Source organism: Monopterus albus, unplaced genomic scaffold, assembly GCF_001952655.1.
Source record: "Monopterus albus unplaced genomic scaffold, M_albus_1.0 scaffold114.1, whole genome shotgun sequence".
In the NCBI taxonomy this organism is placed as follows: domain Eukaryota; kingdom Metazoa; phylum Chordata; class Actinopteri; order Synbranchiformes; family Synbranchidae; genus Monopterus; species Monopterus albus.
Genome location: NW_018127994.1, coordinates 259,725 through 276,926, shown reverse-complemented (window position 1 = coordinate 276,926; position 17,202 = coordinate 259,725). Strand labels below are relative to the sequence as shown.

At 40.8% G+C, this 17,202-nt stretch overlaps 2 protein-coding genes across 4 annotated transcripts in view; both read right to left on the bottom strand.

Moving 5' to 3' along the window:
• Positions 1-4,334, bottom strand: part of LOC109966570 (histone deacetylase 2) — an 18,471-nt gene extending 14,137 nt beyond the window's left edge. The window contains exons 1-4 of one of the 2 annotated variants that reach the window (XM_020611494.1): positions 4,134-4,334; positions 2,229-2,341; positions 1,975-2,092; positions 1,497-1,571 (exon numbers count right to left, since the gene is read on the bottom strand). In XM_020611494.1, the coding sequence (XP_020467150.1) occupies positions 1,497-1,571; positions 1,975-2,092; positions 2,229-2,341; positions 4,134-4,188 (361 nt within the window). In that variant the 5' untranslated portion in view covers positions 4,189-4,334. The remainder of the gene's footprint in view (positions 1-1,496; positions 1,572-1,974; positions 2,093-2,228; positions 2,342-4,133) is intronic. The other variant, XM_020611497.1, reaches the window with a different exon arrangement.
• Positions 4,335-7,096: 2,762 nt separating this feature from the next.
• The window catches only part of LOC109966559 (heparan sulfate glucosamine 3-O-sulfotransferase 5), a 105,979-nt gene continuing 95,873 nt past the window's right edge, over positions 7,097-17,202 (bottom strand). For both annotated transcript variants that reach the window (XM_020611474.1, XM_020611473.1), the window contains exons 3-4: positions 9,766-9,907; positions 7,097-8,926 (exon numbers count right to left, since the gene is read on the bottom strand). In XM_020611474.1, the coding sequence (XP_020467130.1) occupies positions 7,996-8,926; positions 9,766-9,872 (1,038 nt within the window). In that variant the 5' untranslated portion in view covers positions 9,873-9,907 and the 3' untranslated portion in view covers positions 7,097-7,995. The remainder of the gene's footprint in view (positions 8,927-9,765; positions 9,908-17,202) is intronic.

Below are 17,202 nucleotides of genomic sequence, written 5' to 3'. Positions count from 1 at the left end.
GTGCTAAAGGACAATAGGCAAACAGCTTGGTGAAAAGGCAACAACTGTTGGCACAATTATTAGAAAATGGAAGAATCTGTCAATCTCCCTCGGACTGGGGCTCCATGCAAGATCTCGCCTCGTGGAGTATCAATGATCCTGAGAAAGGTGAGGGATCAGCCTAGAACTACACGGGAGGACCTGGTCAATGACCTGATGAGAGCTGGGACCGCAGTCTCAACGGTTACCATTAGTAACACACTACACCGTCATGGCTTAAAATCCTGCAGTGCACGCTGATTTTCTGGAATTTTTTTGTAGATTCTGTCTCTCACAGTTGAGGTGTACCTACGATGAAAATTACAGATCTGTCCATTCTTTGCAAGTGGGAAAACTTGAAAAATCAGCAGTGTATCAAATACTTATTTGCCCCACTGTATATTACACAGCCTTATGCTGGTTTACTGTTTACTTGCCCCTTGCATGGGGATATGTATATACACATTAAGAGCTGATGTACCAGAGTCAAATTCCACATGTATCCGACACACCTGGCCAATAAAGTCAGATTTGAGATCTGAGATTATGCAGCAAATGCTGATTTATCATTTAGTAAAAGGTATGTTTTCATCCTTCATTTTTTTTATATCATGACAAATATATTGTGCATTTTTGGTGTCGTTACAGCTCTACTAAAATGTATTCTGTACAAGTAGTAGGGCTGTCACAGTGAAGGAATTTCCCCTGCAATAATTTAGGGTGGCTGTACACTGCAATACATGATATTATCACCAATTTCTGTTGTTTACATATTTTATCCTGATTACAGTACTATATAAATAAGGGCAGCAGTCTTAATGAAAACAAATTCAATAGAAAAGTTATATAAAAGGGAGGAAAATAAAACAATTTCCTTTAGCGTAAAGAATAATGTCTATATTTAGACCTGAGTTTCCATGCCCTTGTTATGTGCTAGGAAAGTAACATGTTAAACTTGTGTGGTTTCAGAGAGGATTGGAGAAGGGTAACAATGTTCCCAACAGCACTAAAACTCTCTCTGAGTCGCCTCTTGTAGGTAGTGTGCAAGTTTGGTTTCTGCTCGAGCTCTCGTAGGTAAGGAAGCAGAGGAGGTATATCCAAGAGTCTTTTTCTAATGCCGGTGACGACACATGCATAGAGGGCTCTTCACAATGTGGTTGGCTTGTCAGTATTACAATACTGCAGTTATCGCGATAGCCCTAGTGAGTATCACTATTAGATGGTAAATGGTCTTATACATTTATAGCCCTTTTCTATGCATTGCAGCACATTCAAAGGGCTTTGGCTTTGCCCATTCACACTCCCAAGCACTCACACACCAGTGATATCAACTAGGGGTTCAGCATCTTGTTCAAGGACACTTCGACACGTGGACTGGAGAGGCAGGGAATCAAACCACCAAGCTTCCGGTTAACCACCCCCCAAGGAAGTAAATCTCTAAATGTGCTATTATTCTCATCCATGTTCTTCTGACTTACCAGCAGAGCCACCAGCCGAGAGCTGGCAGAACTCAAACAACCCATCGAACACAGGACAGTCCTCTCCAACATTGACTGCAAGACACATGGTGAGAAACCATTAAATCACTACAATGAACACAGCAATCAAACAGAAGCAAGAGTGCAGTGTGAGTGCTGTCTTATAAAAGATGACTTTATCACACAGTTTTCTGTGGCTTTTCAGACTAAAACAGAGAGCTACTACAACCTTAAAGAGCAGTGCTTTGTGATTTAGATTTACTCACAAGTGTGTTGGGAGGAACAAACTATCAGCCATGATCATAGCTACCGATGTTAAAATAATAAAATGTAGTTCTGCTGGTCAGTATCTTTACACTGACTTCATCTTAAAGCAGACTGCAGTGTATAAAATACATCAAGCTGGTAATTCTCTTCAGTCTGTTTGTCCAGCCAATTTTAAACTGTCTAAACTCCAAGGGGCCAACACACTACTTACAGCGTTGCATCTGCTTGCTGAATTCAGACATGTTGTCTGGCCGTATGTTTCGGAGGAACTTGATGTAGTCGTCACTGTGATATTTAGTCATCTCCTCTGCTGTGGCTTTGTGTGGTCTCTGAAACCCAAAGCAAAGCAGTTGGATGAAAACTAAGAGAGAGAAATAAAAAGACCACAACTATGTTTGTGTTTGATTAACTTCTCACATACAGTCACAACAGTACAGCGTTAAAACGGGGTGGTTAGAAACATACATAGATTTCCATTTTCCTATATAGTCCATAGTTCAGAAGCAGATTGTGAGTCATCCGGATACGATGTGGTTTCATGGGATGCCCCTGTCCATAGTAATAATTTCCTATGTCACCTGCAAACATAAACACAACAGAAATCTAAATTCACAAATGGTAATTAAAAATGCAGAATTGGTCAGTTTTCAGCTTGACAGGCCATGACCAGCGTCCACCCAATCAGTCTCAGATATCAGATTCTGTACTTGTCAAATTTACATGCACAATGGTTCACGTCACGCACAAATTGGCACAGACTGAAAGCATAGTGTGTGCAGCGCGTAGCATTTCATGTGCACCTCATGCAGCGCTTACACATGTATATATTGGAAATGTGTTCACTCATTGGAAGCACTTAGTAACAAAAAGCCACAGGAGCCTACAGAAACACCCTGGAGAGGGGAGAACTACAGCCCAGAGCCCAAATGGAACACAATGAGGGAACTGCTGTCTACACATGAAATACACGCCTGTGCACAGTGTGTCCAACCCATGGTAAACACACAGCAAATAAAAACTACACTCACTTTAAAATGCATTGTGTGCTCAGTAGGACTGATGTAAAAGACATTCTTCTGATTCTATGACGTATTGCACCTGTTTATATTTGGAGAAATACAAATACTGCACTTAATTTTTAGTTAGAGGTCCATCTAAAAAAAAGTTTATCTTGTGCCATGGAGAATGTTTTTATTTCGAGATGTGTGAAAGAGAGATAGTATTATAAAATTATTACAATTTATTTTCTATTACAGAAAAGTTACAAAAACGTTTGTTTATGCTGTAAATAATAACTGATACACATTTAATGTTCTAGTTAGGATTTCTGAATTGCCTTTACCATCTGTGTAGCCAGTCAACTGACTGCACAGTTCACTGTTGTTTCAAGGAATTTGTTTAGGCAAAATGTAAAATATTGCCAGCCTTATCCTTTAAGCTTTTAAATGGAGTTGATATGCCTGGTGGCAAACTGGTGCAGCAACACTAAAAAGGAGCTTTTGACTATTAGTCTTATCAAATTAATGAAATTTAAGCCTTCGCATAAAAAGTGAATGTGTATATTGCCAAATGGCAGGTTTGTCACTGTTAGTGTATAAAACAACTCTATCCAGAAGCTAACAACAGCCAGGTTACGCCACCAAGGGACGCTTTTTGGCACTGCAAATCACGGTAATAGGAAAGCCAGAGGAGCAGTAACTATGGCTAATTATGCCCTCGCTTACCTGTATTGGGGATTTTAAATGTTAGCCGCGTCTCTGAGGGAGGACACTGGTGCATTTAATGGATCAGGGCGGCTTCATCTAACTAATGTGAAATCGTGCTCATCTGCTCAGCGCAATGGGCAGCATTATACGGAGCCTATCAATTTAACCTGATCACATTGTGCTTGAAATGGATGCACTTGTCGCTCAATGGCTTAAAATATTAACTTTGACCCAATGGATGTAAAGTTTCGATTCATTTTATTTATTCATCCAGATACGCTGAAACAACATGGCGCACAAGCCTGGTCTACTGTGGCAACGATAATGATTGCTAAGACACTTAAGCACGTTCGCGTCAACCTAATTACGTTTTCCACATTAATTAAACCTTATTTTATGTTAATGTTTTTGCATTCTCGTTCTAAGTGAGGTGCAAAGGGGGTATTACGTTTGCCACATGGTTTTAAACAAGTTAACACACAGGGTGACACTAGTTAGCACGACGGTCAGTATCGCAAGCAGCGAGCTTGCTCGTTAGCTAACGTTAGCCCATGTTAAACAACATACATTCACCAGCAGCAGACTGACTAGCTAAGGGGCTAGCATTAGCCAGCCAGATGCCACAATTTGGGCTTCCCATTCAGACACTCCAGATGTCCCGTACCGTCATAGTAGTAGCAGACCTTCTTCTTAGTCCCACCTGCAGTCGTGTAAGCCATGTTTGGAAAAATTAATCACAACGTTGGTATGAATCGGTTTTAACAGCTAGAGAATAGGATGGACAACATTAACAGAAGAATAGGCAGAGCGGAGAGTTGTTGAATGGGAGGCGCAACTGCACCTGGGCGGGGCGTGCTGTTACTTTAAAAAAGTGCCACCAGGCATGATGGACCGATTTCTAATGCTGCAAAATGTATCGGGTAGATTCGTTTTTGCAGTACGTGTGGGTAAGGGATTGTGGAGAATAACATCTGGGGCGCTGCCAAATAAGATGTATATGTGTGTATGTAGTGATGGCCATATGAGGGCCCCATTAAGCTTTGAACCCCTTTGGACCATTGTACCGAAAATTGGTTCACTACTCGAAGCTTCTTTCATTGAGCACGTGGGTGACATCTGCTGGTGCAGTGCTTGTTGTGCGGCCTTGCACAGGTGATGCTGAAGCACCTTGCGTGTGCACTGAGTTTTGTTGTAATGTGGAAATTTCTTAAACAAAGCTGAAATGTAACATCATTTTACATGTGTCTGTTTTTCTTCCTTGCCTTATAAAGTATCTGAAATGAAATGTTGACTACCTAAGTAATCCTCCTTCCCCAAGAACTCTTAAGAATATGAAATGGATTTATAATTATTGATCCCAAATTACACACTGGACAGAGCAAATATTTACAGGGTTCAATGAGGCTGTGCATGTAATTAATGTTCTGACAATATAATATAATATATTATGTGTTCTGATTGTGCTTGGTGTACACTGAGTGTGCTTGTGTGACTCAGGCATTTTTATTTAAAAATAATAGTGTCTCCACAGTGGATGATTTTAGACGATTTCAGTGTCTTGCCCAAGGACACTTCAACATGTGGACGTGAGGCACCGAGATTCAAACCTTCAACCTTCCGGTTGGGAAACGACTGCTCTACCCACCACACTGTCACCTCCCCTCCGCACCACTGTCGCCTCCCTGTCAGCTGCTGAGGACAGTGCAAACACTGCACCTATGAAATCACAATGAGATCTGTGTGTGATTTATTCTTCCTGTAAACTTGAACATCCATTGTATGAATAACAGACTTGACAATAAGGCTTACATCTTGGAAATATAATTTACCTTATTCGGTGGCACCAGTTCAAAATGTTCCCACACTTGTGATTGTTTCCTTGATGGCTCCATAGCAAGGCAATCCAAAATGTGTTGACAAGAGGTAGGACAGAGCACTGTTTCATCCATCTTAAATACATCTGTATCTCATCAATGTTTCAAATCTCGGCCTATCGAACCAAACAAGTTAGCTGATTCAATCTGAATGAAGCAGAAGTGGTTTGTTCCTGATGCTGTTCCTGCCTGCATTTTATATCCTGCCACAATGTGCTGGACTGTCTCTGAGGCCTCCTTGCACTGTCTGCACCTGGGGTCCTCTCTAGTTTGGTAGACCTTTGCTTTGATTGATCTGGTACTTACAGTTTTGCACAATTGATGTCCTCACTGAAGACCCGTGTCAGGTGGATCAGTGAGTCAATGTCTCATTTGTTCTTGGCATACAGCTTGAGGTTATCCATGTAGAGGTAGCTCTAGCAGAGGTAGCTCCCTGATGGTAGCTCCACTCTTGCACTTGTATTTGTACCCACTCCTTGTGATGAGCTGATTGAGTGGGGTCAGACCTATGCAGAACAGCAGTGGGCATAGTGCATCACCTTGGTATATGCCACACTTGATGGTCACTTGTGCAACTGGTCCAGAGCTGACTTCCAGGGCTGTTCTCCACAGTCCCATTGAGTTAATGATGAAGGTCCTTAGTATCCTGTTGACTTTGTATGCCAAGCATTCCAAGATCCTTGTGTACAGCATTGAGTCATAGGCTGTCCTGTAGTCAGTCCAGGCTTTATACAGGTTGGTCTGTCTGGACCTTGAATTGTTGGTGACGGCTCTATCTATCAGCAACCGGTGTTTTGAGCCTCTGGTGTTGTTCCCAATGGCCTTCTGAGCTGTGGTCATGTACATGTGGACCTGTAGCTTGGCAGCTACGATGCCTCACAGGACCTTCCACGTTGTGAAGAGGCAGGTTATTGGTCAGTAGTTGGATGGTGGTGTTCCCTAGTGGGGGTCTTTCATGATCAGCACTGTCCTTCCTTGTGTTAGCCAGTCTGGGTGGGAGCCTGCTGCTAGCAGCTAGTCTATCTGTGCTGCTAGGCGTTCATGTACTGCTGTTCTTTAGCCAGTAGGTGTGGAACATGTCTGGACCGGGCGATGTCCAGCTCTTCAGGTTCTTGATTCACTGTTAGATGTCTGCTACAGTGATGGTGACTGGTTCCTGTTCTGGGAGATTCCCGTGGTCGGCTCTCAGGTCCTGCAGCCACTGGGCACTGGTGTTATGTGTCTTCCTTCCCTTCCATATGCTTTTCCAGTACTGTTCAGATTCTGTTTTCAATGGTACTGTTGTGACTGTGTTGGTGCAGTGTAAATGGTAGTACACTTTGCGTGGTTCTTTGAAGTTACCCAACGCTTCCACATAGTGAAACTTGACTGAATCATTTTACAAAGAAAATCCTGATTAACTTTTTTCCACAACCTCTAAAATATGATTCCTTGACTTGTTCTTGTACTTGTGATGAATGAAATCCCACTTTCACAACTTAAAAGCAAAATTTGATCTTTTGAGAGTTAGATGAGATGGTACCGCTCTGTGTAAAGTGCAAACATAGAGTCAGTAGTAATCTAGCTTTGCATCAGTCTGGAAGTAGGAAACAGCACAGCTAGCCTGGCAGCTAGGCTAATCACCTCCAGACTCCAGCTACATACGTAGCGCACAGACATAAGGGTTGTATCAGTTTCCTCATCTGTTTCCCAAAACCTATTCCTTTCATTAGCAAAGGATAAACAATGGTACACAGTAAAGTAGTGGACAATCTACAAGTTCTTTTAATTTAACCTTTTAAACAACACACTTATGATACAGCATGAATATTTGCACAGAAACAGACATATTTTGCTAATTATCATAGAATAAGCTGTTGGACAACTTTTTTTCCACAATGGCTTATTGCCAGGTGTTTTGCAAACTACTGAAAGAGGGAAGATACAATGTACTCACAATAAAACACAAGCTCAAGTCTTAAATGCTTTGCAGGTTTTGAATCAAGCTTGAAACACCAGATTCTATTGTGATAAGCCTTCTCTGGATAATGTTGGCTAATGCTGGGTTGGGAATTAGGTCACCTTCTACTGGACTGATCACAGCATGAACTAAATATAAGATGAAGTGAAAAACAATATGAACCAACAACAGAACACACCTAATATGAGATCCTACAATGTTATTTAGCATCTTGATTGCCCATGCAGTTTTGGTCAAATAAACAATATGAAGGAAGACAAATGAACAATTTTGTTGTTTATCAGATGTCATTTTGTCATGTTTTAAGGTGTTTTATCATGAATAAAGCATCACACTTAAAGCTTATCTTAACAGTATGAATATCAGTGTTAGTCTTAGTGATAGTCTTTTAAAAAAGCAAAATAAGAAAAATAATCTCTTTAGTTAATTGCACAGTTCAGTACTGTTATTTTCCTTCACTGGGAACATTGACAGACAGGTGAATTAACTACAGAATCTTTTAGTCAAAACAGTCAAACTGTTTTGTTTTATTTCACACATAAAAACAAACTTAAATCAAGTTCTTTTTATATTTGGTCACACTGTCCTTTTAGTATCAAAATTCAATCAAAGTGCTGTTATTATCTTCAGAGATCTCCAAGCTTTTAAAATCCACAAAACCAAGGTATCTCACTGGAGATGTTCAAAGCTCCTCATGGCCAGTTGAATGTTCTACCAGTGATCTGGGAAAACTTCTGATTGAAGGGGTGGAAGAACCTCTGCAGTTTAGCCACCACTGATGGGTCAACCTCTGGATGAATGCGACCCTTGCTGCCTGCCAGGCACTTATTAAAGACAATGTTAAATCGCAGGCAGTAAAATCCCCTGGTGACATTGAAGTACAGGTTATATTGGCTGATCCTTGAGGGGAGGTTGAGGAAGCGCTCAACAAGTTGCAGCTCTGGCAGCGGGTCTGTGATGAGGCGGTCCCCATCCACAATGTGGAACTGCTCTACAGGAAAGTACTTCAGCCAGCGCTCCAAATGTTTGGTGTAGATGCTGGTCCGAACAGCTTTGTACTTTGTGTTCACCTCACAGGTGTTAGTATCAATAGCCAGCTTCTCAAACTTGTGGTAGGTTTTGTTTTTCCGCTCCTTGCCCTCCAGCACTTGTGTGTAGTCAGATACAGCTCTGGTAGTGGGCTCACGGACGATGATCAGCAGCTTGATGGAGGAATTCATCTTGAAGATGCGTTCAGGAACCTCCTCGGTGATGAAATAGGCAGGGCTCTTCTCAATGGTGATCTGATGAGGGAAGGAGAAGGGCATTTTCCGTCTGTACCAGTCGATTCCTCGGGCATAGTTTTGGTCATTGTCAAAGAAGTGAATCTCCTGTGAAGCCTTGACCACTGCTGGATGCAGGTTGAGCATCTCCAATAGGGCACGAGTGCCCCCCTTGCGCACCCCAATGATGATGGCCCTAGGCAGCTGTTGGACAAGGTTGTGCAGGGTGATTTGCTCTTTGGTGGCATTGCCCTTACGTAGTTCATGAAGCAGGCCACGCTTAAATTGCAGGCTGCGGAGAGGGATTTGTTCTGGCTCAGGGTGTGTCAGTCTGCTCTCAAGGGGGCAAATGGGCTGTAGCCTGAAAGCAAAAATAAATAAATAAAAAATAGGAGAGAAATAAAAATATATAGAATAAATGATTTATGACAAGAATTCTTAATTTCATATATAAACAAATGTTTGGCTTGGTTAAAATACTAGAGTGCAAGATTTGTTTTTAATTGAGGCTAGATGTATGCTACCCACTCAGAAAGTACTAAGCACACATGGCTTGCCTTGGAAATTGTTTTAACTCAAGTTAAAACAACCCTCGAGTTCCATAGTTAGTACCCTGCTTTTTGCTAATTTAGCCATGATGAGTTTTATAGTTCCTACCAAGAAAATAGCATTTTAACATGAGATATTTATAATTTTATGAACAAAAATGTCATATTTTTCATTTGGTATGCACACTGAAAAAACATGTTAATCATATCAAGTAAAATTTGTCTATTTTTTAACTCTGAAAGGTGTGTTTTTTAAGCAAGTGAAAAAAATTGAGAAAATTCTTACTATAATTTGGATATCTCAGGAAGGGTTTTCTCATGGAATATACAGTGCAAATTCCACCTCATTTGGTAGTGCTGACATATCTAATCTCATAGGTACCTGACAGACTTAGCTTTGGGCAAAAATACCTTTACATTGATGGCTGCTAAAACTGTAAACAGTTTTTTGTCCTAAGAACTGCCATGTTCTTGTATGAAGTCATCCATTTAAACAACTTCATGAAGTGGAAGATGCTGATTCAGTGTTCACCTAAACTGTGTTATATAATAATTTATACTGCACGTGAATTTTAAAAAAGAGGCCAGAACACAACTTGATTATTTTAAATACACATGCAATATTTCTCAGAATCTCACAGTGATGGCTCACCTATCCAAGGTCCCAACCCTGGCCACAAGATAAAGGACACTTCCGATAGCAAGGCTGCCCAGAACAAGGAGCTTCTGTCTCAGCAGTGCCTGCTGTTTGAATAGCATGGCCCTCCATCAATCTTCAGGACTGCATCTTCAGCCTGCAGAGAGCAAAGCACATAAACCACTCATCACCAGGGGAAGACAGGCAGCCTAATGTTTATTAACACACACTCAGTCAAGTCTTACAAGTGATTAAGCCACACTCACACATCTGAAAAGTGCTGCAGTGCTATTACAGAAAATGCTCACCCACTTTGTTACCTTTATTTATTTATTTGTGACAACTCAGGAATGTGGTTTGATCCAATGTTGAGGTGTGCTGTGAGATCCAGTTTTGAGAGGGGAATATGTAATATCAAATGTGGCTGCAAATTAGAGTTTCATTTGGAAAATGATGGACTGTTGGATGTATGTATGAGCTGGAAGTAATTATGTAAGTAATTATGATAAGTGTTTGTCTATTATGCACGTTTTGCTGCACTGCCAGCAGCTATTACCACCTAGGCTCATAGTCTTCAATATGACCCGTAAGACTCAAATGCTTAATACAAGTGCAGGAAGTGTCTGACATGCAGACCTTTCTTCATTATGATTTTGAATTTCACTGTGATCAGAAAGAAGACTTTAATCTGACCCACATAAACCAGGTGGCACAATTTGATAACTTTATTTGCATTATCAGAAACTCCTACAACATAAACAGATCAGGTGGAACAATTTTTCTGCATTTATCGATATAACCCATACTTCTGAGTACCTCCTGCGCTGACACAGACCGTCCTGCTTTTGTTTTTCAACTGTTCTGAGTTTCTAATAGACTTTTAAGCAAGTTATTGTAATGGAATATGTTTCTCCAACTAAAGAACACAAGTTAACAGAACTTTCTTTGCAATGAACCACAGATTAAGATTTGAAATTATCAGGACACATGCACTTTTGTTTAGGTAACAGATGAACTTTGATTTTTTTTTTGAAAGCCAATGAATATGTTTTTACAGTGCATGTCTACAAATCTTGAGACAGAAGATACAAATAAGGATTTCAAGAAGAAAGGGTGTATGAATGGTCACATTATAGTTCCTTTTACACAGAGCTCACAGACAGAGGTGAGTGCTATTTGTTGAAGCACTGGAGTGCACCTGTGATGCGCACACATGTGCATGCATGATTAAGTTGTAGCCTGTTTTGAGGGCCATGTAAACACTTTTCTAGCTCCGTGGCAACTGTAATTGCTCACACAATCAAATGTTAAGACTGACTTTATTGTCTGGTGTGGAAGAATAACAATGTGAATAATTAGCCATTTGTCATAGAGTGAATGTTGTAGCCATAACTAGGATGTAATCTCCACGGGATACAGGTTCCACCCAAAATATGAAAAACAGTAATGACAAACAAAATTATACAGAAGTAAACAGTTAGAAGGATTCTGTTAGGAAATGTTCATTTATTTATTGTACTTTGTTACAGTAGATAATCATATAAGGTGAGTGATGGTTACAATTTTACTCTGGTGATGTGGGACATCACCACAGAGTGTGTTTTTCCTAGTTGTGAGGTGCAGCTCTGAAAATTTGGTGTCTGAGACTGACATAATCACAGGACATGGTGAAAACTAACAAGATTAAGTGTCAAGGCCTAATTTTACCTTTAGAGTTAAGTGCACTAATGGGATTTATTAGCAGAGGGCATGTGTTATGGTGAAAAGGGAGGTGAGGAGAGAGGGTGTGTTTGTTTCACTGTGTGTGTGTGTGTGTGTGTGTGTGTGTGTGTGTGTGTGTGTTTCTGTGCTCTTGTCGGCGCTTCCTGGTGTGTGACGTCGCAGTTCACTCGGAGTCAGGTTGTTTCTCTTTTGTCTCTTTTTTGCTTATTTGTGCCATGTTAAAGCAACAGTTAAGGCTGCAAACTTTATTTATGACCAGGTGACTTTGTTACTGCTAAGAGAGCGCAGTCTTTTCAGAGCTTTTGACCCGAGCACGTTGGACTCTCACCCAGAGCTAATGTACTATGTCGACACAATGCCCATAAGGCGGCGGGACCAGACGATGTACCCCCCGAGAGTGTTGAGAGCCTATGGGGGATCAACTAGCTAGTGTGTATATATACATCTTCAACCTGTCTTTAATCCAAGCAGTAGTTCCTCGCATTTTCAAAAAAATCCATTATCATACCGGTCCCTAAGACATCAGACACATCCACTGTGAATGACTTCAGGCCAGTGGCGATCACATCAGTCGCCATGAAGTGCTTAGAGAAACTGGTCCTCACACACGTTAACCACATTGTCCCGGACACTGTAGACCCCCTCCAGTTTGCCTACCGCCCCAACAGATCAGTGGACAACATGATGGCTCTGGCTTTATTCCATACCCTGAAACACCAATACTATTACTCTATTTTTGTGTATTGTGGTTTTAATGCTTTGTTGCCTTTATGTAACTTTTTTTCTTTTAAGACTAAGTGTTCTTTCTGGCTTTTGACTCCAAGTGAGAGCTGCACAAGAATTCCTATATGCCTAGACTGTCTGTTTATGCATAAATGGCAAATAAAAATCTTGAATCTTGTCCTCTGGGAGAATCCTGTATCAGGTACAAACACCTGCTAGCAGAGAGGTCTCCAGAGCAGCTGTGTGCCTCTAACAGCTGCTGACTTGTTCAACTCCACCCATCCCACCTCCAAAGGAGATGGCTGTGTCCTGCTCCCAGTTCTCCTCTGATTCTTACCACTCTGAAAGAAGCAGAGGGCTGCTGGTGTCTGGCTTTATGTACAGACTGGCAGACAGACAGTGTCTCTCTGGCCTGCCTGTCTTGTCTTCAGTCAGATCCCAGCGATCCCTGCAGCAGCTTGCTCTGTGTCTACACTTCATTTGATTTCCTTCTTTTACTCTGACTTGCTGTTCCCCACACTGATCACTGGAGCCTCTCCTCACCATGTACAAACAAAAGAAGCTACAACCATGGGCATCCTTCCAAACACTCACTTATCAACTGAAAACATTATCCAGATATCCGGAAGAAGCCTGGATAGAGATATCCAGACAAGTTCATGAACAGTCAGGGCCTCCTTTGAACCATTGAACTTCCACACATGCTGTGTTGCTTGTGAAGTATGATAAGCATGTCACTGTAAATGTTACTACCCACACAGATGAGCAAAATGATCCAAGGTGTGCTTGACTGTTGTTTGCAGAAGCAGCTTTTCATTTTAAAGAGGCCTGGTTATGGCCAGTGTAGTTTACATCTTTTTCTAACATTTGTGATTAATATTTTGAGTGCTGAAGTCAAAAAAACACTGCATTTTCAACAAATAATTTTTCCACATATTTTCCAAACTTTTTTTTCCCCAATACATTAACTTCCTATGAAATAGACTGAACTTGGGAAACAGTCAGTGTTATGTCCACGTGTCCCGAGGTGGTACGTGAAGCTCCCGTGAATGTGGAGGTGTGAATCCAATTAAAGAGCCAGTAGTCTGAGGTAGTAGAACAGAGTTTATTGTCCGCTTCAGGGCTCTCAGGTGCGGGAGAAACAGAGTCAGACTGGAATGGTAAACAGTATCGAGGGATCAGGGAGGGAGGGCAAGGCAGAATCTCTGGTTGGTAGTACAGGCAGGGTCTCAATATCAGAATAGCAGTTCAACAAGGACAAGGCAAAATCGTTGGTGGGTAAAATACAGGCAGGGTTTCGATCTCAGATTGGCAGGTACTAGAAAAAAAGGGCTGGAGAGTCTAGGCAAAGCAAAGAACAATCTGGCAGCTTCCCACAGGGTGGGAATAAAAGCCGGAAACCGGAGGCCAGCGGGACAGAATCATGACACCACAATTGTCGGCCAAATAAATCTAATAACTTTGCAACCATGGAGGCTCAGGTCTTTGGTTTTCCATGCTTGTTACAAGCTGAATAAGATAAAGATGAATAGTGGTGTCATTAATATAATATAATTGCTATTATTTAAAACTGTAATCATTAAGATTTAAATCCTATCTGATTTGGTAACACCTGCAACAACAAGCATGTTTTAATAACACAGGTCATAAAGTTCTCTTCAAATCAATACAAGTATCACTATGGCTTCTTGTGTTCTTCTGTTGTGTTCCAGTCTTGCATTGCAAAAATGAAAAGATTTGCTGTAAAAATAGGTGCTGGTTTGCATTAGCAGTAACTTAAAACATCTCTGATACATCAGCTTGACATATGACATACTGATACAGTTGATAAAATACTAAACATTTTAACATTAGACTAACAGCCTACAGCAATCATAACAGTTCTGCAAGGCTCTAAAAATCTATTACAGTTCACCCTGTGGGGGCATTTATGTCAAATTTCAAAGCACAATCCAATTGTTTGTTTGTTTGTTTTAAAAGATAATTTACTCAAAACCTGAAGCAACAACCTCAGATTAAAATTATTCTGGCAAATATGTAGAGAACATATTTTTTTCTCTTGACTCAGCATATGCACAGTTCCTCAACCAGAGTCCAGCCCACATACAAAGTGACTGTCTGATGCTACCATTTTTGGTGCACACACCACAGCCAGCATCAGCCCAGATGTGAGGTAAATAGGCCAGACTTGGGCTGAGGAACCAGGCATCACTAGAAATCTGGTACCAAATGCCTTGGCAATCCAGATAACAGCAGCTGAGACAGTCAGTCTGTGGCTACAGCTACTGTAAGTGATCTGTGTGTTTATCCCTACTAGCAACTCCACTAGTAAGAGGTGGAAAGTAACTAAGTACTGTACATTTACTCAAGTACTGTACTTAAGTACAATTTTGAGGTCTCTGTACTTTGAGTATTTTCATTTTCTGCTACTTCATACTTCAACTTAACAACATTTGTACTTTGTATTCACTACATTCATTTGCTAACTGTAGTTACTACTTACTTTTCAGAAAGAGGTTAATAAAACAACAGTATAATCACCAGATTTTATTGATCCTAGCTACCCAGCAGTAAAGTAGTTTAAAATTAGCTCTACCTTTACCAGCTGAAACATTAAATGTGATGTACACAGTAATACATCAGTAATTATATTCAAATAATACGATGTACATCAATATATGCTGTGCCATTCTGCATAATGACTACTTTTACTCTTGGTAATTTAAGTATATTTTCTGCTAATATTTTTGTGCTTTTACTGAAGTAACATTTTGAATACAAGACTTTCACTTGTAACTGAATGTTTTCTACACTGTGGTATTGCTACTTTTACTTAAAGAAATGGTCTGAATACTTCTTCCACCGCTGCATGCAGTTATTTGACCCACTGTAAAAGAGAAAAAAAAGTGCAGCTAAAGGGATTACAGTTTGAAAGTTTTCCAGTGTTCTACAACATAAATAACAATCCTATTTTCAGGCACAGTGGTAAGTGATCATTGAAGTCTTACAGTTCAGACAGTAAACCATAGTTTTCCTTTCAAACCGATCAGAGGCCACAGTTAGAAAAACATGCTGGGTGCTTTTCTTTTATCCACACAAATCTAAGAGTAAGAGCAGATTTTATTAGCAAATATGAACACACGTATACCAAATACAAACAGAAAAACAAACACCACCATCCCTTTAAGGCTGAAATAGGGATGGCCTGTCCACAAAGGAAAAACTTTGTCATCTCATTTCATAGCTGAGGTAGCAGAGGCCCTAGGGAGAGCAGAGGTGGCAGACAGAGGTTAAAGCTGAGTAATGTGTAAGTGAGAAGTCTGTGAGTCATGAAAACACTGCAGGGCTGAGCTATATCACTGCTGAACAACAAGTGTGTGCCATTCACTGCCTTGTTTGTCAGCTCAGCCTGTGATCAGTGCCTCTCTGTTGGCTTGAAATGCAGCAACCTTGGGCCATCCTTGCAGTGCAGCATCAATCAAGGCCATTGAAAAACCATATCAAGAGCCAAGGTGCATTCATCTGCCACACTCAACTGTAAGTGATGCTGACACAGATAGGATGTTAGCAGGGATTTGACAGCCTGTGTGAATGTCCTGGGGACTGATGAAGATGGGGAGAAGGGGAACCAGAGGTGGCTCCTGCTGTAGGGGCAGCCCTGCAGTGGGAGTTCACATATGCATGGAGCTAATTAGTCACGCAGCACTTTTAAAAACCCTTTTAACTGTTTTCAGCCATCACACACATTGTGATTTCTTCTGACAGGGTCTCTGCTCTGCTTTGCATAAAGATGCCAGCATGGCTTTTTATAATTTCATCTGCCTCACTCAGCAGAGGCCTATCACTGGCTCTTTGTGCTGCTGGCAGGACATAGCAACTGTAACATATTTTCAGGTAACACTATGCCACCTTTATTACACTTTTTCTCAGTCGCTTTTGTACATTTCTCAGATCAGAAATGAAATTTTCAAAACTCCTTGTTCAACCTCCATCATCCAGTCACTTTTGCACATCATATAAACAATGTCTCATTGTTCTTAACAAAATTTCATTCATGATAATAATTCTGTACAAGTGTCTGCTTCCTGCTTTATTGGTTGCTAATGTCATGCTGATCCAAATGACTATGGTTCTATGTTGAATACCCTGACCTCCCAAAACAACCAGTCATTAGTTCATAGCAGATGTCAGAACATGCAAAATGGATGAACTGCTGTAGTTGTGTTCAGTATCTGCCAGGGATATTTCTATACAGTTCTATTACATTGTTTTTGTAAATGTGTCCTGAATTGTTGAATTTCTCTCAGGTCAATCTTGACTTTCACTAATGAAGTGAAATGTGTGAAGTGCTAGATCAACCAAAGATGAACCAGTTCTCTACTGTAAAATAGCTCAGAGGTGCATCTCATGAACCTTCAATTGACAAGCATAGCAGTGTTATCATTTCTGACAATGGACAAGAAAATGAACAAGTGTCAAGAAGAAGAAGAGTAGGGCTGCATGATGGAAGGGTAGGGAGGCAAGACATAGGAAGGGAGAGAAAAGGCTGATGACATAAGCATGTTCCCAATGAAATAGGGGCAACAATTGTGGGCTATATTGTTAATCATGGCCTTACAATGGCCAGGGCTGGTCAAAGGCACCCGAATCTTGGCAGAACACCCAACTAACAACTAGGGGGCGTTTCCTGTGTTAACATTTCAAATGTTGCATCTTTTCCTTTGTGCTATGCAGTGCTGTAAAACACTTTCTTTTGAGTATCACAACGACAGTAACTGTAAATAAATGTGAATCTGTCCAATCTTTTGCCATCAATCTCCCACATACAGTACTATGAAACTCTGTGCTGCTCAAATTTGTAACATGCCATAAAGAAAAAGTGCAGCCTAGTGTTATCATCAAACCTGAGCTATAGTTGAAATATGAAAGGCCTGGGCAAATGAACTGAATCTGTGTTTTAGTAGATATGACTACCCAGTCCTTAGCCCCCCGACCTCCAGCATCACC